The sequence below is a fragment of the Mobula birostris genome, chromosome 25 (genome assembly GCF_030028105.1).
Source record: "Mobula birostris isolate sMobBir1 chromosome 25, sMobBir1.hap1, whole genome shotgun sequence".
NCBI lineage: Eukaryota > Metazoa > Chordata > Chondrichthyes > Myliobatiformes > Myliobatidae > Mobula > Mobula birostris.
In genome coordinates this window covers 916937-942337 of record NC_092394.1, presented here as the reverse complement: position 1 = coordinate 942337, position 25401 = coordinate 916937, and the positions used below count along the sequence as shown (strand labels likewise).

Sequence of the window (25401 nt, the reverse complement as noted above, 5' to 3'; positions counted from 1 at the left end):
ATTGGGAAATGAATCTGGTCAGGTATCGGGTCTCTCAGTGGGAAAGCATTTTAGAGATAGTGATCATAATTCTATCTCCTTACCATAGCATTGGAGAGGGATAAGAGCAGACAAGTGAGGAAAGTGTTTAATAGGAGTAAGGGGAAATATGAAGCTATCAGGCAGGAACTTGGAAGCATAAATTGGAAACAGATGCTCTGAGGGAAATGTACGGCAGGAATGTGGCAAATGTTCAGGGAATATTTGCGTGACCTTCTGCATAGTACATTCCAATGAAATAGGGAAGGATGGTATGGTACAGGAACCGCTGTGCACAAAAGCTGTTGAAAATCCAGTAAAGAAGAAAAGTTTATGAAAGATTCAAAAAACTAGGTAATGATCGAGATCTAGAAAATTATAAGGCTAGCAGGAAGGAGCTTCAGAATGAAATTAGGAGAGCCAGAAGGGGCCATGAGAAGGCTTTGATGAGCAGGATTAAGGAAAACCCCCAAGGCATTCTACAAGTACGTGAAGAGCAACAGGATAAAATGTGAGAGAATAGGACCAATCAAGTGTGACAGTGGAAAAGTGTGTATGGAACCGGAGAGACAGCAGAGGTACTTAATGAATACTTTGCTAGGCACTTCAACATTTGAAAAGTTTCCATGAGATCCCTGCCCTCCCCCCATCCTTCAAAATTTCAGCAAGTACAGACTCAGAGCCATTAAATGTTCCTCGAATGATAACCCATTCCTTCCCAGAAGCATCCTCGTGAACCTCCTCTGAAACATCTCCAATACCAGCACATCTTTTCTAAGATGAGCAGCCCAAAACTGTTCACAATACTCAAGGTGAGGCCTCACCAGTGCCTTTTAAAGCCTCAGCATCACATCCCTGCTCTTGTATTCAAGACCTTGAAATGAATGCTGGCATTGCATTTGCCTTCCTCATCACGGACTCTACCTGCAAATTAACCTTAAGGGTGTTCTGCACAAGGACTCCCAAGTCCCTTTGCATTTCAGATTTTTGGATTTTCTCTCCGTTTAGAAACATTTATTTCTACTACCAAAGTGCATGACCATGCATTTTCCAACATTATATTTCATCTGCCACTTTCTTGACAATTCTCCTACCTGTTTCCTCAACACTACCTGCCCCTCCACCAATCCCCGTTTCAGCTGCAAACTTGGTTATAAAGCCATCTATTCCATCATCGAAATCATTGATATTTTTTAGTTAAAGTTTGTCACGAGCCGGTGCTTATGCCGGTTTCCGTGGCGTAAAGTGACTGAGAGTACGAGGCTCCTCCCCAGATAGGACACCAGCCTATCACGAAGTTAACCCCCAGCTGGGTAGACTGGAGCATTGTGTGGTTAAGTGCCTTGCTCAAGGACACACACGCTACCTCGGCCGAGGCTTGAACCCACGACCTTCAGATTGCTAGTCCAACGTCTTAACCACTTGGCCACGTGCCACACAAATCATTGACATACATCATAAAAACAAGTGGTCCCAACACCGACCCCTGCGGAACACCACTAGTCACTAGCAGCAAACCAGAAAAAAATCTTTTTATTCCCACTCGCTACTTCCTACCAATCAGCCAATGCTCTAATCTTGCAAATAACCTTCCTGTAATACCATGGGCTCTTAACTTGCTAAGAAGCCTCATGTGTGTCACCTTGTTAAAGACTTTCTGAAAGTCCAAATATACAATTCCCTCTGCATCCCCTTTATCTATCCTGCTTGTAATCTCCTCAAAGAATTCCAACAGGATTGTCAGGCAAGATTTTCCCCTCAAGGAAACCATGCTGACTTTGCCCTATCTTGTCCTGTGTCACCAAGTACTCCATCACCTTATCCTTAACAATTGACTCCAACATCTTCCCAACCACTGAGGTCAGGCTAACTGGTCTATAATTTTCTTTCTGCTGTTTCTTCCTTTCTTAAAGAGTGCAGTGACATTTGCAATTTTCTAGTCTTCTGGCATCATGCCAGAGTCCAATGATTTTTTTTGAAAGATCATTACAAATGTCTCCACAATCTCTACCGCTACCTCTTTCAGAACCCTTGGTTGCAGTTCATCTGGTCTGGGTGATTTATATACATTTAGGTCTTTCAGCTATTTGAACACTTTCACCCTTGTAATAGTAACCGCACTCACTTCTCTACCCTTACACTCTTCAACACCTGGCACACTGCTTGTGTCTTCCACAGTGAAGACTGATGCAAAATACTCAGTTCATCTGCCATTTCCTTGGCCCTCATTATTTCTCTGGCCTCATTTTCTAAAGTCATATATCTACTCTCATCTCTCCTTTTTATTTTACATACAGTACTTGAAAAAGCTTTTATATCCACTTTGATATTGCTTGCTAACTTGCTTTCATATTTCATCTTTTCCCTCCTAATGATTCTTTTAGTTGCTCTCTGTAGGGGTTTAAAAGCTTCCCAATCCTTGTCTTCCCATTAATTTTTGCTTTGTTGTATGCCCTCTCTTTGGCTTTTACACTAACTTTCACTTCCTTTGTCAGCAACAGTTGTACTATTCTGCCATTTGCATATTCCTTTGTTTTTGGAATACATCTATCCTGCACCTTCCTCATTTTTCCCAGAAACTCACGCCATTGCTGCTGTGCTGTCATCCCTGCTAGCAGCTCCTTCCAATCTACTTTGGCCAACTCCGCTCTCATACTACTGTGATTTTCTTTACTCCACTGAAATACTGCTACGTCAGACTTTACTTGTTCCTTATCAAATTCTAAGTTGAACTCAATCATATTGTGATCACTGCCTCCTAGGGGTTCTTCTACCTTAAGCTCCCTAATCACCTCTGGTTCATTACTTAACACTCAATCCAGTTTAGCGGATCCCATCGTAGGCTCAACGACAAACTGCTCTAAAAAGTCATCTTGTAGGCATTCAACAAACTCACTCGAGACTCATTTCCAACCCGATTTTCCCAATTGACCCTCATGTTGAAATCTCCCATGACTATCATAACATTGTCCTTTTGACATGCTTTTTCTATTTCCTTTTGTAACCTGTGGTCCACATCCCAGCTATTGTTTGGAGGCCTGAATAAAACTGCCATCAGAGTCCTTTCACCCTTGCAGTTTCTTAACTCAACCCACAGGGATTCAACATCTTCCAATCCTATGTCACATCTTTCTACTGATTTGATGCCATTCTTTACCAGCAGAGCCACGCCACCCCCTCTGCCTACCTTCCTTTCCCTCTAATACAACATGTAACCTTGGACAGTTAGCTCCCAACTACAACCATCCTTCAGCCACAATCAGTATGGCCACAACATCATACCTGACAATCTGTAATAGTGCAACAAGATCATCCACCTTATTTTGCACACTCTATGCTTTGAGACATTATACTTTGAGTACTATATTTGCTACCCTTTTTGATTATGCATCCCTAATGCACTGATACTCACCTTGCTGACTGCAATTATGTCCTGTCACCTGCCTGCCCTTCCTGACAGTCTGACTGCATGTTAACTTTGCTTTTTTTTTTAAAACCATCTGTCCTATCCTGAGTCCCTTCACTCTAGTTCCCACCTCTCTGCCAAATTAATTTATACTCTCCCTAACAGCCCTAACAAAACTGCCATGAGAATATTGCTTCCCCTTGGGTTCTGGGTTCTGGGTTCAGGTGCAACCCATCACTTTTGCACAGGTCATACTTCCACCAGAAGAGATCTTAATGATCCAAGAACCTGAAGCCCTGCCCCCTGCACCAGCTCCTCAGTCATGCATTAATCTGCCAAATCATTCTGTTTCGATCCTCTCTGGCACGTGGCACAGGCACAATCTAGAAATTATTACCTGAGAGGTCTTGTTTCTCAGCTTTTACCTAGCTCTCCAATTTCTCTTTTCAAGACCTCTGGCTACTCTCCCTCCAAACTGTTGTGGATGTGATCTGAGACATCCCTGCCCCTGGCACCTGGGAGACAACATACCATTCAGGTGTCCCGTTCATGGTACACAGAATCTCCTGTCTGTTTCTCTGACTATCCTTCTCCCTCTTTCCCTTCTGCATCACAGATCTATGCTCAGTTCCAGTAACCCGGACTCTCTGACATTCCTTTGGGACGTCACCTCCCACAACAGTATCCAAAACAATATACTTATTATTGAGGGGAATGGCCACAGGGGTGCTCTGCGCTAACTGCCTATTCACATTTCCATTTCTCCTGAAAGTCACCCAGCTACTCGCCTCCTGCAACTTTGGGGCAACTACCATAAATTCCGCTGTATAAGCCGAGAATTTGGCCCTAAATTTTGGTCCTAAAATTAGGGGGTCGGCTTATACAGAGGGTACCAACTTTGGAAAAATGAATACACGGAAGACAGGTCGTATTTATTGGCTGTTTTTGAGTCAAATACAAAAGAAAGTACAAACGCTTACGAAATCTACACAAAAGAAAAGATCTACAAAACATGTTCTGTTTCTCAATTTACTTGTACACACTGTTGTCGTCAAACGCTCCGTATTTTCAGCTTTCAATGCTGCTTTTGTCTCACCTGACAAGTGTGCTTTGAACATGTCCCAGACAAGTAGCAACTTTTCCTTCCTGAAACCTTTGGGACGTTGACGCCACACCTCTTTAACCCACTTCAAGCAACCCGCTTTGTCCATCCAGCCGCGTTCTTGAACGTAAACAACACCTCACGGGAATTTTTCTTTCTTTGGGAATGTTTTCCTCTTAAAAATCACCATCGGTGGTAGTTTGGTCCATCAGTCATACACATTAACACGACAGTAAAATGTTGCTTCTCACGTCCAGTTGTTTTGACGAGGACTGTTTTCTCCCCCTTCTGATTGACAGTGTGGTTGCCAGCAAAATCAAAGAACATTGGTGTCTTGTCCATGTTACCGATCAGTGAGAGCGGGTAAGAATGTGTCTTTCGATGCTTGATTACAAATGATTGGAAGGCCGTAATTTTATTCTCAAGGTTGCTCGGCAACTTCTGAGCAATCTTTGCTTTTTGTCTCAACACAAGATCACGTCTATTCATAAATCGAGTGCACCAACTTCGTGTAGCTTTGAAATTTTCGCTGAATCTCCCGGTGCTTTTCGGCCCATTTCAACACTTGAACTTTTATCATTTCTCTGGTGACAACATATCCAGACGATCACTGGTGATTCACCCACTCTCAAACTTTTTCTTCCAGTTCTGGCCACTGGCATGTTTTCCCGTGGCTTGCACATTTCGTCTTTGGCATTTCCCTCAGCGTGTCCTCTGCCTTTCTCCACTCTCTCACTTGTTTCTCATTACATTAAACTTCATAGCAGCTGCAGAATTATTCGTTCCTTTAGCAAAATCAACAACCTTCAGCTTGAAGCCAGCAACATATCGCATTTGTTTTAATCTTTTGTACATGGTGGTCGCAAACTCAATACTGAGTACACATACTGATCCTGCCACACCGCGTTATGTTTTAACGAGATTACGATGGGCGCTAAATGGTTTCACGGGGGTTACATTTCAGAGGATTCTTTACCATTGGGAACCTAATCCAAAACTTTCCTCCCTGATTTATTTATTAAGAATTCGCTTATAATGCTCTATAATGTGTAGACCTATTTTCTTAGCAGGTACCGGTTCACAAAATTTCCAGATTCCGGATCCGGCAAAGCTGAGTACCGGCATGTGAGATCTTGTGATCTTTTCTGGTTAAATCAAAAACCTCTACAAAAGGGGTCCGCTTATACAAAGGTAACATGAAAAAGTCACTTTTTAAACCTTGAAAATGAGGGGTCAGCTTATACAGCATTATTTATGGTACTTCCCTGTAACTATATAACCATATAACAATTACAGCACGGAAACAGGCCATCTCGGCCCTTCTAGTCAGTGCCGAACTCCTACTCTCGCCTAGTCCCATCGACCTGCACTCAGCCCATAACCCTCCATTCCCTTCCTGTCCATATATCTATCCAATTTAACTTTAAACGACAACATCGAACCTGCCTCAATCACTTCTGCTGGAAGCTCGTTCCACACAGCCACCACCCTCTGAGTAAAGTAGTTCCCCCTCAAGTTACCCCTAAACTTTTGCCCTTTAACGCTCAACTCATGTCCTCGTTTGAATCTCCCCCACTCTCAATGGAAAAAGCTGATCCACATCAACTCTATCTATCCCCCTCATAATTTTAAACACCTCTATTAAGTCCCCTCTCAGCCTTCTACGCTCCAAAGAATAAAGACCTAACTTGTTCAACCTTTCTCTGTAACTTAGGAGATGAAACCCAGGCAACATTTTAGTAAACCTCCTCTGTACTCTCTCAATTTTATTGACATCTTTCCTATAATTCGGTGACCAGAACTGTACACAATACTCCAAATTTGGCCTTACCAATGCCTTATACAATTTCAACATTACATCCCAACTCCTATACTCAATGCTCTGATTAATAAAGGCCAGCATACCAAAAGCTTTCTTCACCACCCTATCCACATGAGATTCCACCTTCAGGGAACTATGCACCATTATTCCTAGATCCCTCTGTTCTATAGCATTCTTCAATGCCCTACCATTTACCATGTATGTCCTATTTTGATTAGTCCTACCAAAATGTAGCACCTCACACTTATCAGCATTAAACTCCATCTGCCATCTTTCAGCCCACTCTTCTAACTGGCCTAAATCTCTCTGCAAGCTTTGAAAGCCTACTTCATTATCCACGATGCCACCTATCTTACTATCACCTGCATACTTACTAATCCAATTTACTACCCCATCATCCAGATCATTAATATATAAGACAAACAACACTGGACCCAGTACAGATCCCTGAGGCACACCACTAGACACCGGCCTCCAATCTGACACACAGTTTTTCACCACTACTCTCTGGCATCTCCCATCCAGCCACTGCTGAATCCATTTTACTACTTCAATATTAATGCCTAACGATTGAACCTTCCTAACTAACCTTCCATGTGGAACCTTGTCAAAGGCCTTACTGAAGTCCATATAGACAACATCCACCGCTTTACCCTCGTCAACTTTCCTAGTAACCTCTTCAAAAAATTTAATAAGATTTGTCAAACATGACCTTCCACACACAAATCCATGTTGACTGTTCCTAATCAGACCCTGTCTATCCAGATAATTATGTATACCATCTCTAAGAATACCTTCCATCAATTTACCCACCACTGACGTCAAACTCACGGGCCGATAATTGCTAGATTTACTCTTAGAACCCTTTTTAAACAATGGATCCACATGAGCAAAATGCCAAACCTCCGGCACCATCCCCGTTTCTAATGACATTTGAAATATTTGAAACTCTGACTGATTATCTCCTCACTCTCAAGTACAAGATGAAGGTCATCCAGCTGCTGCTCCAGATCCTTAACATGGTCTTCAAGGAGCTGAAGCCAGATGTACTTTACGCAAATGTAGCTCCTTGGGAGACCCTGGGTCTCCCACGATTACAATATCCAGCATGAAGGACACACAACTGCCATTTACTACACTAGGTGACAGTAAGAGGAAAAAAAAAGGAACCTTAACGGAAGCTTATCCAGAGCCAATGGCTCTTTTGATCCAAAACCTGACACTCTTACTCTCACCATTGGCCTACTTCCAACAATGGCCGCCCCTGCTGGTCCCTTCTGTACTTCTCAACAAGTGTCGCCAATCTGCGAGAAACTTCATTGTTGTATCTGCTCCTGCTGTTGATTGGGCCATTGGAACTCACAGACAAATGTACTTCTTCTCGTCAATACTGAGTACATTTAAACAATCATTGTCCAGGTTCAAAAAAGTATGTGCACCTCTGGAGTAATGCCTTCTACAAGCTATTAGCAGTCAAGTGCTCCAATCAATGAGATAAAATTGGAGATGTGGGTTGTTGAGGTGCCCTACCCTATTCAAAAAAATGACACACAAAATCAGGTTACTGACAGAGCCTGCTGTTCTCAAGAAAGATATGTTTATATGCACCAGGCCTCGATCAAATCGACTTTCAAAGGAACCTTAAAAGAAGAATTGTAGAGATGCATGAAGCTAGAAAAGGCTACAAAGGCATTTCTCAAAACCTGATTGTTCATCAGTCCATTAAGAGAAATTTTCTACTAATGGAGAAAATTCAGTACTGATAGTACTCTCCCTAGGAGAGGGCGTCCTGGAAAGATCATGTCAAGAGCACAACATGCAATGCTGGAGGAGGTGAAAAAGAACTCAAGGGTAACAGCAAGAGACCTGCAGAAATCTCTAGAACTTGATAAAGTCTCTGTTCATGTGTCCACTATAAGAAAAACACTGAAAAACAACGGAAGAAACCAATGCTGCACATTTCAAGTCTGCAAAAGACTACCTGGATGTTCCACAGGGCTTCTGGGACAATGCTCTGTGGACAGATGAGACAAAAGTTGAACTTTCTAGCAGAAATACACACCGCTATGTTTGGAGGAAAAAGGGCACTGCACATCAGCACCAAAACCTCATCCCAACCATGAAGCATGGTGGAAGGAACATTATGGTTTGTGGCTGCTTTGCTGCCTCAGGGCCTGGACAGCTTGCAATTGAGAGAACAATGAATTCAAAATTGTATCAAGACATTTTACAGGAAACGTCAAGATAGCAGTCTGTCACCCGAAGTTGAATAGAAGTTGGATGATGCAACAAGAAAATGATCTGAAACACAAGAGTAAATCAACAACAGAACGGTTTAAAAAGAAAATTCATGTATTGGAATGGCCAAGTCAGAGTTCAGGCCATAACCCAATAGAGATGCTATTGCATGACATGAAGAGAGCAGTTCATGCAAGGTATCCCAGAAATACTGATGAACTGAAACAGTTTTGTATGGAGGAATGGTTAAAATTCCTCCATGCTGTTGTGCAAAGTCAGATCAACAGCTACAGGAAATGTTTGGTGGAAGTTACTGCTGCTAAAGGAGGTTCTACCAGTTATAAAATACAAGGGTTCACATACTTTTTCCATCCTGGACTGTGATTGATTAAACAATGTGTTCAATAAAGACATGAAAAGTACAATTAGTCTGTTATTAGTTTAGGCAGATTGCGTTTGTCTATTATTGTGACTCAGATGAAGATCAAAACCACATTTTATGAGCAATTAATGCAGAAAACTAGGTAACTGCAAAGTGTTTGTAAACTTTTTCTTGCAACTGTACATTATCTGAAACTAGACTTTTAACCCACTTGATGATCAATCTAACATACATTATCCGAGGCTGTGTAGCTGCATCAAGTGAGGTTATAACACCCTTGCCATTGGCTCCTTGGAATATACTTGGTCGTTGCTGTAACATGGTCTCTTGTGCTCGTATTGATGGGGATGGGGAACGGACATAGCCATGACTGCTTGGCCTACTGGTCTGTTCAGGACCTGTGAGAAAAAAAAGAAAAGGAAAATACATCTTTGAGAAATGAACTTTCACAATGCATCAAAGGGTGGCTGAAGGCACCAACCTTTATCACCCACACACTCCCAGTGTCAGAACGCATTACTCACCTGCTCTGAGATAAGGCAGGTCACAAGTTGTCACAGCTAATCTTTCTCTTTCTCTCTGTTCCCGTTCTCTCTCCCTCTCTCTCTCTTTTTCCCTCTCACGCTCTGCATTTGCTGTGGATGCAGATATATGTGCAGGGTGACCTGTGCAAAACCAAAAGATGCTATGTCTTTCTGTTCATGTACATTAATGTCAGGTGAAAATGACAGAATCTTTTGGTGGAAGGCTCCTCCATCTTTGACATTCATTACGATTAGAAGTCCAGGATACTAAGTTGCCTGGCCATTCCCCTAACCAACCCCAATCAGGAACTTCATTTTTTCTGACTTAATTAGGTTTTGTGTAACACTAGAATACTCAGCTAATTACCTGTCAACTTTATCTGCCTGGAGTCTGTTCAGTTTCCCTTCCACAATCCCAGTTGAGGAACTATTGTTTTAAATTTAGACCTGATCCTCCATACTAAGTCACTTTATCACTGGATAGTGTCAAACACAATTATTACTGCATCATCCAAACACTTGGTAAATGTTTCACACAATGCTGAAATCTTGTTGGCGATGGAAACCTCTGCTGGGCTTGGAGATGAACTGTTTAAATCAGCATATTTTCGGTAATGGTCTATCCATCCAGAATCTCAAAATGGTGCACATCCACCTTTAATGTCACACTCTTATTCATTTCTGTAGTGTTCTCGACCAAGGGTCATTACTGTCTTAGAGATAAAACCACCCATCTTCTCCCGAGAGGTGCAAAATTATTCATGTAATCATAGAACACAAGTAGTTTTTATCAATTCAGCAACCTCACTAAAATCTGTGTGTACAAGGTTTCACAGCATCAGCTGCTGTCTTTATCCTTTTAGTTTATATAAAACATGACTTCAATCTGATAAAAAAACAATTCTGTGCCTTAAGTAATGAAAAGCCATTCTTACCTGGTGATATAGGAGAGTGGTTGTACCGGCCTGGGTAAGGGGCTTGGTTACCAGGAATATAGGTTATCCTGTCCATGGGAGGAGTACTGCTCCCACCTGGCACAAGGATCGTGTGTGGCATCTGTGCCAAGTCGATGATCCCTGAAAGGCATACACTTTCAATAATCTAGTGTTTGAAACAAAACCATATTCAACGGACAGTCACAAATAGACATGGACACTTGCATGTAGACAGAGAGGGGATCTCACCTCTGGCTCCAGAAGCATAGGGGACACCTAAAGTTTCTCGTGGAGACATTCCCCTAGTACCGTCTGGCTTGGTGATAACTTGCATTTGTTGGGAAGTGATATAGTCATTGAGAATGGTCTGCCGTGTGTTCTCCATCGCATACAGTTGATAGTGATTTGAATAATTGGGGTTAGGGGAAAGTTGCCGGGAAAACAGGTATGCTGCAGATAATAGAAAAAGTAACAAGAACATCAGAATGAAGGTTGCACCATCTGATCAAAAAAACATGTAGCAGTTAACGTTCTTTGGCTCAGGTAGATGTATTCTACATGACAAAGTACATCAATGTGTCTACAGTCCTCTGGCTCACAGATATATATTTGAGAACAGCCTATTAATCAGATTGCTAACAGTACCAGGTAGTAACCAGTTGCTGGTTATTTTATTTAAATAAGCTGAAAATGGTAGATCGAATATATTGCAGACAAGTGTGACTTTAGGAGAACAAACCAGTGGAAGACTGCATTAATCCCAGTGTCATCTGCTAGTCAGGAAAGAAATAGGGTAACGGTATCCCAATCTTTTTCTATGCCATGACCAATACCATTAAAGCAGGGGGTCAGTGTACCCTAGGTTGGGATCCCCTGCCACAGATGAATGTGTGCTGAGGAACTGGTGAAGAGGTGGGACTTCAGATTTCTGGATATTTGGACGTCTTCTGGTGAAGGTATGACCTGTACAACAGGGATGGGTTACAGCTGAATCCAGCAGAGACCAATAGCCTTGTGGGTAGGTTTGTTTGCACTTTTGGGGAGGGTTTAAACTAATCTGGCAAGGGGGATGGGAACTGAGGATGAAGCAGTTGGTAAAATTGCATCACGTTGTGGGCATCACTAAATCATGGCTGAAAAAAGATTATGGTTGGAGCTTAACATCAAAGGATAACTAATTTGGCAGGGGGATGGGCACTGGAGTGGTAGTGTTGAGGATGAGGCAGTTGGTTTATAAACAAAAGCAACATGTAGTGAGACTCTGAGCAAGGAGAGGTTGATGATAGGGCAAAATTGCAGTCAGAAGGATAAATTGCAAAGTAAAAAGCATAGAAAATTGAAAAGGGTTTATACAAGACTGAAGATGTTCTACTTGAATGTGTGCAGTATACGGAATAAGGTAAATGAACTTGTAACTCATGCATGATATTGTAGGTATACTGAATCATGGCTGAAAAAATTATAGCTGGGAGCTTAATGTCCAAGGATACACATTCTATCAAGAAAACAGGCAGGAAGGCAGAGGGGCTGGTGTGGCTCTGTGGTAAAAAAACAAATCAAAGCCTCAGAAACAGGTGATATAGGATTGGAAGATATAGAATTGATGTGTGTAGAGTTAAGGATCTGCAAGGGATAAAAGACCCTAGTGGAGGTAATATAGAGATATACAAAATTGTGAGGGGTATAGATAGGGTAAATGCAAGCAGGCTGTTTTCACTGCTGTTGGGCGAGACTAGAATCTGGTTGTAGGTTAAGAGTGAAAGATGAAATACTCCAGGGGAAAATGCTACGAGTGTGGAACAAGTTGTTTGCAGAAGTAGTGGGTACAGGCTTGATTTCAACATTTAAGAGAGATTTGGATAAACACCTAGACGAGAGGGGCAAGGAGGGCTATGGACCAGGTGTGGATCGACGGGATGAGGCAGAATAACAGTTTGACATGGATTAGGTAGGCTGAACGGCCTGTTTATGTGCCGTAATGCTCAAGTTTAAATTTGTACTGCAATGACTGTACAAACCTGCTTCAGTTTTGAGGGCTTTGTTCAACTCTGATGTGGAATATATAAGTTTGCTGATGACACAACAATTGTAGGCCGTATCTCGGATAATGATGAGTTTGAGTACAGAGAGGAAATTAAGAACCTGGTGGCATGGTGCGAAAACAATTACTTATCCCTCAACGTCAGCAAGACGAAGGAATTGGTTGTTGTCTTTAGAAGGAGTAGCGGACCGCACGACCCAATTTACATCGGTGGTGCGCAAGTGGAACAGGTCAAAAACTTTAAGTTCCTCGGGGTCAATATCACAAATGACCTGACTTGGTCCAACCAAGCAGAGTTCACTGCCAAGAAGGCCCAACAGCGCCTTTACTTCCTGAGAAAACTAAAGAAATTTGACCTGTCCCCTAAAACCCTCACTAATTTTTATAGATGCACCGTAGAAAGCATTCTTCTAGGGTGCATCACAACCTGGTATGGAAGTTGTCCTGTCCAAGACCGGAAGAAGCTGCAGGAGATCGTGAACACGGTGCAGCACATCACACAAACCCATCTTCAGTCCGTGGACTCACTTTACACCGCACGCTGTTGGAGCAGTGCTGCTAGGATAATCAAGGACACAACACACCCAGCCAACACAATTTTCGTCCCTCTTCCCTCCGGGAGAAGGCTCAGGAGCTTGAAGACTCATACGGCCAGATTTGGGAACAGCTTCTTTCCAACTGTTATAAGACTGCTGAACGGATCCTGACCCAGATCTGGGCTGTACCCTCCAAATATCTGGACCTGCCTCTCGGTTTTTTTGCACTACCTTACCTTCCCTTTTTCTATTTTCTATTTATGATTTATAATTTAAATTTTTAATATTTACTAATCTTTACTATTTTTAATATTTAATATTTGTAATCCAGGGAGTGTGAAGCACAGAATCAAATATCGCTGCGATGATTGTACGTTCTAGTACCAATTGTTTGGCGACAATAAAGTATAAAGTATATAAAGCAGATAAAATAACATGCATCTCTTTTTCCTTCAGAAATTATCAAAATTTATTTTGAACAGCACAGGAACAGGCCCTTTGGTCTACAATGCTTTGCAGAACAAATTAAATTGGTAAATAATCACTTAACAATGTAATTCATTCTGTTTACACATATCTCTCTATTCCCTGGATATTCTGTGCCTAAGAGCCTCTAAAAAACTTTTACACTTGCTTCCTCTTCCACCCTAGTAGTATATTCCAGTTAACCACCACTCTGTAAAAAACTTGCACCACACATTTAACACTCACCATCCCCATCTTAAATACATTGCCTCCAGTATTAGAAATTTTAACCCTGGGGATAAAGGTACTGGCTGTTTACAAAGATTGAGGAAAAATTCAGAATTTAGCAAGATGTGTATTCCTACACGCCAATTGCAATGGTATGTTGGCCTCTATTGCAAAGGGATTCAGTATAAAAATGGGGACGTTTTACCTTAAATTTACATAATCTTGCTGGAATTGCATGTGGAATATTGCTTGAATTTCCAGCATCTGCAGAATTTCTGTTGTTTATATTGTGTACAACTCTGGTTTCGCTATCTCAGGATATATTTTCAATATTTTATGACACATTGCAAGCTAATGCTCATCTATGACAATTTTCACTCTGAATACTCATAGACACACGGCAAAATTATAGAATTTTTCACATCCCATTAGACCTTACCTGGGTCTAATGCTCGATGGAAAGCCATTGTCTGGTCAAATGGAAGAGGAACGTGACCTCTGAATTCAGGATTCCCTCGCCCATGGAGAGAGTCATAAGGGCTGAGAGTTGCAGATGGATCCACCACAGAGACTGGAGACTTGACAGGTATGTTCTCTCTTTGTGCTGGGACTAACGTAGCTTTCCTTTCGGGGCCACTGGACTTCCCTGAAGCTGCAACACCTGCAACGCCAGAACACCAAGGTATGCGCATCAGTCTTTAAAATCACGTCAGATGCTAATGCACATGCTAAATTAAGTGAATCTGAAAAATTCTTTCAATATTTGCATGTACTGCATTTGCTTTAGTAAAAACTAGATACACTTTCTGTTACCACAGGCAGTGCTAGTAGTACAAGTTTACCTTCTTGTGATCTGCTGACCATGGGTGGACCCCTGGTAATGAAGCCAGGATACCCTACTGGAGTCCGCCTTGCATTAGGATCTTCGTACAGGCCAGGACTCAGCTGCGGTTTCGAAGCTTCATGCATTGTTGACCTGAGAACTGATGTTCCAGAACTAGCCACTGCACTATGGCGGCCCCTTAACTGGTCAGTCGGTTTCATATCTTCATACTTCCTTTCCATGACCTTCACTCCCTCTGAGATCTTCTCCAACTGGTGCATGGGGTGTGCGTGTTTGCTAGCCACTGTGATTAGAGACTTGACATCATGTTTAATGGCAGACTGGCTCTCGTGCTTCACCGGGGTCCCCTGTAAAACAGGGACCATTATCTCAGATACAACATTCTTTAACTGGACATCTAAGCTTCATAAGACTAAAGGCATAGGGGCAGAATCAGGCCATTTGGTACATCAAGTCTGCTCCTCCATTCCATCATGGCTGATTTATTATCTGTCTCAACCCCATTCTGTTGCCATCTTCCTGTTACCTTTGACACCCTTTCTAATGAAGAAACTATCACCATTCGCTTTAAATATACCCAGTGACTTGGCCTCCACAGTCATCCGTTGCAATGAATTCCACAAAATTGCCACCCTCTGGATGAAGAATTCACTATTCAATAATTAAAAATTAATCAGGTTAAAGATGTAAATTCAATGCTCTTTAAGTAACTTAAAACTGTCTCCAGCATGCAGCATTCGAGACTTTGATTAGTACAACAGTTAACTGGTTACTCAAATTCAGTTATGATTTAAAATAACTGGGATTTGGGTTCGAATTGCCATATTAAATCTGCTACAGTAAATATATTCTGACAACATGTTCATGAGCATTTGAGTCGATAATTAAAGATTCTATTAATCTTGGTCACCTTCTGCTACCCCAGTAGCTGCATGTTATTGTGTTAATGACTTGTGTTTGACTTAATTAATACAATCAATAAATTCATCTAAAATATATCTAAAGGGCCACATGTGAACTAAACACAGCTTGAATAGAAGCACTGAGTTACTGCGAGGTAACAAGAATATCCGGTCTGCCTATTAGCTGACCGGGTAACTCCGTGAGTTACTGCAAGATAACACGATTACCCAGTCGGTCCATCAGCCGACCAGGTAACTCAATGAGTTACTGTGAGGGAACAAGACCACCCAGTCTTCCCATCAGCAGTTCACTGACTCCTGGATCATTTCTCTGGACTGGACTCAATCCAAGTTTTTACATTACAGCTGGCTTTATTTTTCTCCTAGTTAATTTGCAATAAACAGCTCCCTTTGCCAAGACAGTGAGATGGTCAGATACCTGTACGGCTCCAATTCAACCTGTGTACTTCTTAGAATAAACAACTGCAAAGTAGCACTTCTGAGTTACTAACTTGGACCACAAAAAGTGAGTGCAATTAAATCTATCAGGCAGTTTTTCCCCTTTCCCGCCATCATTGTCATATTTCCTTTAAGAACATTTTGAAGTTATGGAACAACTTTCATATCTTGAAGAGTTTTGGTTTTAATCAGTCTATATTATGCACAATACTTGGAGTAGTTCTAGAAACAACATCAGTTTTGATGACAGATCTACCCAATGAGGCAAGATCAAAACTTAACTAAATTTTCTATGAATTGTATTAGTAAAATGAAGTTGCAAGTTAGATCTACAGATTCATAACTCATCAATTTCATGAAAAACATCTAATAAAACCAGAGATGAAAATAAGTACCTGCGATATTGAACCTTCCACAATTGATCGTGTGCCTTGTACTATTTCTGGGGTCTTCCGACTTTCCTGCCTTGGAATCTCATGAATTGAGCGACCCATCTCTTTAATGGTGGTGACCCCCTCATAAGGTTTGCCTTTAGTAATAGACCCCTCAAAGGTTCGCAGCGGTGGACTTTCCCGCTTAATCTGCTTGCTATACTTTATGCCTTCTTCATAGTTCTCACTGGAAGCTCTGGGTGTACCTAACAGATGTCACAAACGAACATTTAAATTTCATGAAGTATGAAGGGACATAACAATATTACACAACTCAAAGACACCATGCTGGTCTTTTGCAAGGTCAAATGAAAATGAAAAACTACAGGTCCTGGAAATTTGAAATCAAAACAGAACATTTTGGAAATCCTCAGGAAGACAGAATGCTTGTAATGAAAAACAGAGTTAACAGTTAAGGTCTGATGGAGAGATCATGTTTGTATGAAGCTTGTCCATCTGCAGCTCCTTTCACATCGCATAAAGCAGGCGAGTTTCAGTTAAGTCATGCTGCATGCTCTGCAAGAGAGGAAGATGGATGACCTCCAAGAAGGGTTGAAAAACTGAAAAATGTTCAGTTCAATTCCCATAAGTCACAACCTAAAAAGGCAGATATTCCAAGAAATAAGCTTTACAGGAATCTACAGTAAAAGAGGCATTACCTTGCATTATTGACCCTGATGGAACAGCCCTGTCTTTAGAGTCTGGTAAATGAGGGCTCTCCCTTGCACGACTGATGAGACCTGAAATTGGGAAGACAAGAGCATTTTTAGAACCTTTACTGTATTTCACCATCTGCTCCTCAATTACCAGCTATACATCAATACATAGAAGAGACCAGGATTGATTTCTCAATTACTATAGAGCAGAGCATGGAAAACACACAAGCATATGGACTACAAACAGAAATAAGCCAGTTAGCCTCTCAAGTCTGCCCCACCATTCTGTCCTAACTGTAACTTTAATTCTGTATTCCTGATTGCTCAGGAAACCTTCATCCTTTCCTTATTTTGTATCTTCTAACTCTCTCTTCAGAATTTTCAGACACTGCTTTTATTGACCTTTCAAGAGCTCCAAAGATTCAGGAACCTGGGAGGAAAACATTCAACTCAATTGTCTTAAATAGTGACCACTTATTCTTAAACACTGATTCCTAATTATGGATTCAATCTCAGGAGGATCATCCTCTCTACATCCCTCAAGATCCTCCAACTTTTCAGTGTTTCAATCTACAAAAAGCTCAGAAGAGCTACTGGATAAGTGCAGTGAAAATATTGGTAAGGTAGAGCTCGTGTTTTTCTATTCAAATAGTCAAATAAAGAATTCTTCCCCCATGGTTTAAAGTTCACATAATTAATTGAACCAAAACAATTTCAGAAACATTATTTTTCAAATAGATCAGGTGCCCAATCTGAGACTTCAACCATGTGAACAGAACCTAAGCATTCTCCCACACAAGGACAAAGTACTGATTGGAGCAGGAGTTCCCAACCTGGGGCCCATGGACCACTCTGTTAATGGTAGGGAACTATGGCATAAAAAAAGGTTGGGAACCCCTGCACTATATACTTGGCGGTCAAGAGAACTATTAAGAGATGGAGGCAGGCTGAAGCCACAACACATCTGGTTCTTTCTTGATGTTGAAACTGAAGTATCATTAATAAAATATTTATGATTAAACTTCATACAAAATACAGAGCATTAGCTATGCTGTGAATCAGCGGAGACTCCCCACAGTTGTACCTTCGTAAGGCGCGGACACTGGAGATTCGCGCACTGGGAGTCCTCGATTTAATCCACTTTCCATGAGATCGTAGCTCCGCTTGACTCCATGGAGCTCAAGGCCTGTTCTGGGACTCCTTGTGCCCTCTCGTATATTCTTTGCAGCTGGCACGATGAAAGAATGTTCCGATGAAAAGAAAGCAAAAAACTTGCAAAATGGTATCTATTCAACCCCAAAAATTTACTGTGGAGTTTGTGCCGATACATGCATGGCTGTAAACAGCAAGATCCCTCTGTCCTAAGAGGTGGACAAGAGCTCATGCACCTGAATGAGTATCCAGGTAGTAATCATAGGAAGTATGCAAGTACTGGGAGTGTCAATCTGGAATTAGAGAGCATTTATGAGCATGGACCATCACACTGGGCTACGGGATCATCTGACTATCTGGACCAATCAGAGTTGGTGAATAATTGTGCCCTGGAGTATCAGTCGAGAGTCAATGAGCACCAACAGGCCTGGAGCAGCAGTGTGGATCCAGAGGCTTGTCTGAAGTAAGAGGTCCCAGAAATATACAAGGCCAGCCTAGAGTGAGTGGATATCCAATGGGCATGAAGGTTCAGTCTGGACTGAATGGGCATCTAATCAGTGAGGAATGAGTAAGGATTTATAAGGCAAGGAGTGAGTACATAACAGGCATTTAATTTGGAAATAACCATTGGGCACAACACTACCATCTGGTGCAAGCAAACACCCAATGAACATGGACTGTCAGTCTGGTACATGCATCGATGGACGTGGATTGTAGGTCTGGAGTGCCAGTGACACATTGGTCACACTGGGTTAATTAGCTGATATAGACTGCAATTAATTCAGGGAACTGGTCGGAGAATTGAGAGTGGGTTAGAGGTCTGCAGTGGAATTTTAAAAGCTTTCAGAGAAATTATACTACATGGCACTGAGGGCAATACATTGGCATGGAGTGAAGACTGCCTAAGCAGAGAACACAGAGCAGGAGTAGGAGGGTCATCTTCCGGTTGTGAGAATTTGACCAGTGAGGAGCTGCAGTGCACCAGCTGTTCACAATCTGTATCGAGATTTGATCTGGATGTGGGGATTAAGTGTACAATATAGGACAGGAGCAGAATGATACCATTCAGCCCACTGAGTTGCTCTGCTATTTGATTATGGTCGATCGACTTCTCTCTCAATCCCTTTCTCCTGCCTTCTCCCCATAACCTTTCATACGTTGACTTATCAAAAATCTATCAACCTCTCTTAAATACACTCAATGACCTGGCCTCCACAGCCACCTGTGGCAATGAATTCCACAGATCCATCATCCACTGGCTGAAGAAATTTCTCAACTTCGTTCTAAATGAACGTCCCTCTACTGTGTGTGTACTGTGCTCAATTCTGGTCGCCTCACTATAGGAAGGATGTGGAAACCACAGAAAGGGTGCAGAGGAGATTTGCAAGGATGTTGCCTGGATTGGGGAGCATGCTTTATGAGAATAGGTTGAGTGAACTCTGCCTTTTCTCCTTGAAATGACGGAGGACGAGAGGTGACTCAATAGAGGTGTACAAGATAATGGGAGGCATAGATCGTGTGGATAGTCAGAGGCTTTTCCCCAGGGCTGAAATGGCTAGCATGAGAGGGCATAGTTTTAAGGTGCTTGGAAGTAGGTACAGAGGAGATGTCAGGGGTCAGTTTTTTTTTTACGTAGAGTGGTGAGTGCGTGGAATGGGCTGCTGGCGGCAATGGTGGAGACGGAAACGATAGGGTCTTCTAAGAGGCTCCTGGATGGCTACATGGAGCTTGGAAAAATAGAGGGCTATGGGTAAAGCCTAGGTAGTTCTAAGGTTGGGACATGTTCGGCACAGCTTTGTGGGCCAAAGGGCCTGTATTGTGCTGCAGGTTTTCTATGTTTCCATATTCTGAGGTTCTGTCCACTGGTTCTGGAGCCATCCCCCCACACCCCCCCCGGCACTATAGAAACATAGAAAATAGGTGCAGGGGTAGGCCATTCGGCCCTTCGAACCTGCACCGCCATTCGGTATGATCATGGCTGATCATCCAACTCAGAACCCTGTACCAGCCTTCCCTCCATACCCCCTGATCCCTTTAGCCACAAAGGCCATATCTAACTCCCTCTTAAATATAGCCAATGAACTGGCCTCAACTGTTTCCTGTGGCAGAGAATTCCACAGATTCACTACTCTCTGTGTGAAGAAGTTTTTCCTCATCTCAGTCCTAAAAGGCTTCCCCTTTATCCTCAAATTATGACCCCTCATTCTGGACTTCCCCAACATTGGGAACAATCTTCCTGCATCTAGCCTGTCCAATCCCTTTAGGATTTTATACGTTTCAATAAGATCCCCCCTCAATCTTCTAAATTCCAACGAGTATAAGCCTAGTTGATCCAGTCTTTCATCATATGAAAGTCTTGCCATCCCAGGAATCAATCTGGTGAACCTCCTTTGTACTTCCTCTATGGCAAGGATGTCTTTCCTCAGATTAGAGGACCAAAACTGCACACAATACTCCAGGTGTGGTCTCACCAAGGCCTTGTACAACTGCAGTAGTACCTCCCTGCTCCTGTACTCGAATCCTCTTGCTATAAATGCCAGCATACCATTCGCCTTTTTCACCGCCTGCTGACCTGCATGCCCACTTTCAATGACTGGTGTACAATGACACACAGGTCTCGTTGCACCCCTCCTTTTCCTAATCGACCACCATTCAGATAATAATCTGTTTTCCTGTTTTTGTCACCAAAGTGGATAACCTCACATTTACACACATTAAATTGCATCTGCCATGAATTTGACCACTCACCCAACCTATCCAAGTCACCCTGTATCCTTTTAGCATCCTCCTCACAGCTAACACTGCCACCCAGCTTCGTGTCATCCGCAAACTTGGAGATGCTGCATTTAATTCCCTCATCTAAGTCATTAATATATATTGTAAATAATTGGGGTCTCAGCACTGAGCCTTGCGGTACCCCACTAGTCACTGCCTGCCATTCTGAAAAGGTCCCGTTTATTCCCACTCTTTGCTTCCTGTCTGCTAACCAATTCTCTATCCACATCAATACCTTACCCCCAATACCGTGTGCTTTAAGTTTGCACACTTATCTCCTGTGTGGGACCTTGTCAAAAGCCTTTTGAAAATCCAAATATACCACATCCACTGGTTCTCCCCTATCCACTCTACTAGTTACATCCTCAAAAAATTCTGAGATTCGTCAGACATAATTTTCCTTTCACAAATCCATGCTGATTTTGTCCGATGGTTTCACCGCTTTCCAAATGTGCTGTTATCACATCTTTGATAACTGACTAGCATTTTCCCCACCACCGATGTCAGGCTAACCGGTCTATAATTCCCCGGTTTCTCTCTCCCTCCTTTTTTAAAAAGTGGGGTTATATTAGCCACCCTCCAATCCTCAGGAACTAGTCCAGAATCTAAAGAGTTTTGAAAAATTATCACTAATGCATCCACTATTTCTTGGGCTACTTCCTTAAGCACTCTGGGATGCAGACCATCTGGCCCTGGGGATTTATCTGCCTTTAATCCCTTCAATTTACCTATCACCACTTCCCTACTAACATGTATTTTCCTCAGTTCCTCCATCTCACTAGACCCTCGGTCCCCTACTATTTCCGGAAGATTATTTATGTCCTCCTTAGTGAAGACAGGACCAAAGTAGTTATTCAATTGGTCTGCCATGTCTTTGCTGCCCATAGTCAATTCACCTGTTTCTGTCTGTAGGGAACCTACATTTGTCTTAACCAATCTTTTTCTTTTCACATATCTATAAAAGCTTTTACAGTCAGTTTTTATGTTCCCTGCCAGTTTTCTCTCATAATCTTTTTTCCCCTTCCTAATTAAGCCCTTTGTCTTCCTCTGCTGCACTCTGAATTTCTCCTGGTCCTCAGGTGAGCCACTTTTTCTGGCTAATTTGTATGCTTCTTCTTTGGAATTGATACTATTCCTAATTTCCCTTGTCAGCCACGGGTGCACTACCTTCCCTGATTTATTCTTTTGCCAAACTGGGATGAACAATTGTTGGTAGTTCATCCATGCAATGTTTAAATGCTTCCCATTGCATATCCACCGTCAACCCTTTAAGTGTCATTTGCCAGTCTATCTTAGCTAATTCACGTCTCATACCTTCAAAGTTACCCTTCTTTAGTTCAGAACCTTTGTTTCTGAATTAACTATGTCACTCTCCCTCTTAATGAAGAATTCCACCATATTATGGTCACTCTTACCCAAGGGGCCTCTCACGACAAGATTGTTAATTAACCCTTCCTCATTGCTCAATACCCAGTCTAGAATAGCCTGCTCTCTAGTTGGTTCCTTGACATGTTGGTTCAAAAAACCATCCCTTCTAATTTCCTGTTTAATACCATCCCCAACCTCACTACTACTGTTAGGTGGCCTGTACACAACTCCCACCAGCGTTTTCTGCCCTTTAGTGTTATGCAGCTCTACCCATATCGATTCCACATCCTCCCGGCTAATGTCCTTCCTTTCTATTGCGTTAATCGCCTCTCTAACCAGCAATGCTACCCCACCTCCTTTTCTTTCGTGTCTATCCCTCCTGAATATTGAATATCCCTGAATGTTGAGCTCCCATCCTTGGTCACCCTGGAGCCATGTCTCTGTGACCTCAACTAATACATATTCATTAATACAATCTGCACTTTTAATTCATCCACCTTATTACGAATGCTCCTTGCATTGACACACAAAGCCTTCAGGCTCGCTTTTACAACACTCTTAGCCCTAATACAATTATGTTGAAATGTGGCCCTTTTTGATTTTTGCCCTGGATTTGCCGGCCTGCCACTTTTACTTTTCACCTTACTACTTTTTGTTTCTACCCTCATTTTACACCCCTCTGTCTCTCTGCACTTGTTCCCATCCCCCTGTTGTGAACTAACCTCCTCTCTCCTAGTCTCTTTAATTTGATTCCCACCCCCCAACCATTCTAGTTTAAAGTCACCTCAATAGCCCTCGCAAATCTCCCCACCAGGATATTGGTCCCCCTAGGATTCAAGTGTAACCCGTCCTTTTTGTACAGGTCACACCTGTGCCAAAAGAGGTCCCAATGATCCAAAAACTTGAATCCCTGCCCTCTGTTCCAATCCCTCAGCCACACATTTATCCTCCACCTCATTGCATTCCTACTCTCACTGTCGCGTGGCACAGGCAGTAATCCCGAGATTACTACCTTTGTAGTCCTTTTTCTCAACTCCCTATATTCTCCTTTCAGGACCCCTTCCCTTTTCCTACCTGTGTCATTGGTACCTATATGTACCACGACCTCTGGCTCCTCACCCTCCCACTTCAGGATATCTTGGACATGATCAGAAATATATAGGAAACATCTCTCCACATCTACTCTATCTAGGCCTTTCAACATTCAATAAGTTTCCATGAGATTCCTCCTCATCCTTCTAGATCCACAAAGCAAGGTCTCATTGGATCCCATGCCTCCTTACTTTCTGCACGAGTCTTGCTTGGGGAACCTTATCAAATGCCTTACTGAATCCATATACACTATATCCACTACTCTTCCTTCATCAATGTGTTTTGTTGCATTCTCAAAGAATTCAATCAGGCTCGTAAAGCACGCCCTGCCCTTGACAAAGCCATGCTGATTATCCCTAATCAGATTATGTCTCTCCAAATGCTCATAAATCCTGCCTCTCAGGATATTCTCCAACAATTTGCCCACCACTGTATTCCATCTGCCACTTTTTTTTTTACCCATTCTCCTGATCAATCCAAGGACTTCTGCAGCCTCCCTGTTTCAACACTACCAGCCCCACCACCTATCATTGTATTGTCGGCAAACTTGGCCACAAAGTCATCAATTCTATCATTCAAATCATTGATATACAATGTATGAAGGAGCGGTCCCAACACCAACCACTGCGGAATAGTGTTAGTCAACAGCAGCCATCAGAAAAAGCTCCTTCCAGAGCCATAGAATACTACACAGCACAGAAACAGGCCATTTGGGCCCATCTAATCCATGCCGAATCATTTAAACTCCCAAGCCCATTGATATGCACCTGGACCATAGCCTGCCATAACCTTCCATCCATGTACTTATCCAAAGTTCTCTTCAATGTTGAAATCGCAATTGCATGCACCACTTGCGCTGGCAGCTTGTTCCATACTCTCACCAACCTGAATGAAGAAGTTACCCGCTCACGTTCACATTAAAATTTCAGCTTTCACCATTATCTCATGACCTCTACTTCAAGTCTCACCCAACCTTAGCGGAAAAGGCCTGCTTGCATTAACCTTATCTAATACCCTCATAATTTTGTACACCTCCATCAAATCCCCCCACATAGTTCGACATTGTAAGGAAGAAAATCCTAACCTATTCAATCTCTCCTTACAACTCAAACCCTCCAGTCCCGGCAGCATGCTTGTAAATTTTATTTCTGTAGTCTTTCAATCTTACTTACATCTTTCCTGTATGCTAAGCTGTGTCCAGAGAGCTGCCTCATGGAGATTCGAGACAGGGGTCCAAAAAAGACCAAGAGACCAAGAACACAAGCTGACTCATGGAAACAACCAAAGTGGGGTCATGAACGATTCCATCTCAAAACAGCAAGGAAGACTGAAGCATTGAGGTGAATGCGAAAGGGTTCAGCAATAGCTCCAACAGATCATCCACATCTCATTTGGCTCTACACATGGATTACCACTCTGATCTTCCAGAGGACCAATTTTGTCCCTTGCAATTTTGTTCTTAACATATCTGCATTATACCTTCTCCTTCACCTTGTCTGCTAGAGCAACCTCATGTCTTCCTTTAGCTCTCCTGATTTCTTAAGTGTTCTCTTGCATTTCTTATACTCAAATATATCAGTTGTTCCTACCTGCCAATACCCATTATGCATGTCCATTTTTTCTAAATCAGAATCTCAGTATCTCTTGAAAATCAAGATTCCCTAAACCTGTTATCCTTGCCTTTTATTCTGACAGGCACATATAGTACAAGCTTTGCACTCTGAAAATTTCACTCTTGAAGGCCTCCCATTTACACATTTGCCAGAAAACAACCTGTCCAAATTCACACTTGTTAGATCTTTCTGATACCATCAAGATTGGCGTTTCTTCAATTTAGAATCTCAAACCAAGGACCAGACCTTTTTCCATAACTACCTTGAAACTAATGGCATCATGATCACTAATGCTAAGTGTTCTCTTATGCAAACTTTTGTCACCTGCACTGTTTCATTCCTTCATAGATAAGTATTACACAATCTATTTAAGTCGGTGCTCCCCAGATTCCATCAGAACGTGGACTTTGCA

At 42.2% G+C, this 25401-nt stretch overlaps 1 protein-coding gene across 13 annotated transcripts in view; it reads right to left on the bottom strand.

Annotated features, from left to right (window-relative positions):
- Positions 1 to 25401, bottom strand: part of ncor1 (nuclear receptor corepressor 1) — a 297718-nt gene that overhangs the window by 46958 nt on the left and 225359 nt on the right. For all 13 annotated transcript variants that reach the window (XM_072243400.1, XM_072243412.1, XM_072243409.1 and 10 more), the window contains 9 exons: positions 18074 to 18217; positions 16993 to 17073; positions 16298 to 16539; positions 14540 to 14888; positions 14137 to 14358; positions 10677 to 10877; positions 10428 to 10568; positions 9493 to 9633; positions 9201 to 9366 (listed from right to left, as the gene is read on the bottom strand). In XM_072243400.1, coding sequence (XP_072099501.1) covers positions 9201 to 9366; positions 9493 to 9633; positions 10428 to 10568; positions 10677 to 10877; positions 14137 to 14358; positions 14540 to 14888; positions 16298 to 16539; positions 16993 to 17073; positions 18074 to 18217 — 1687 coding nt within the window. The remainder of the gene's footprint in view (positions 1 to 9200; positions 9367 to 9492; positions 9634 to 10427; positions 10569 to 10676; positions 10878 to 14136; positions 14359 to 14539; positions 14889 to 16297; positions 16540 to 16992; positions 17074 to 18073; positions 18218 to 25401) is intronic.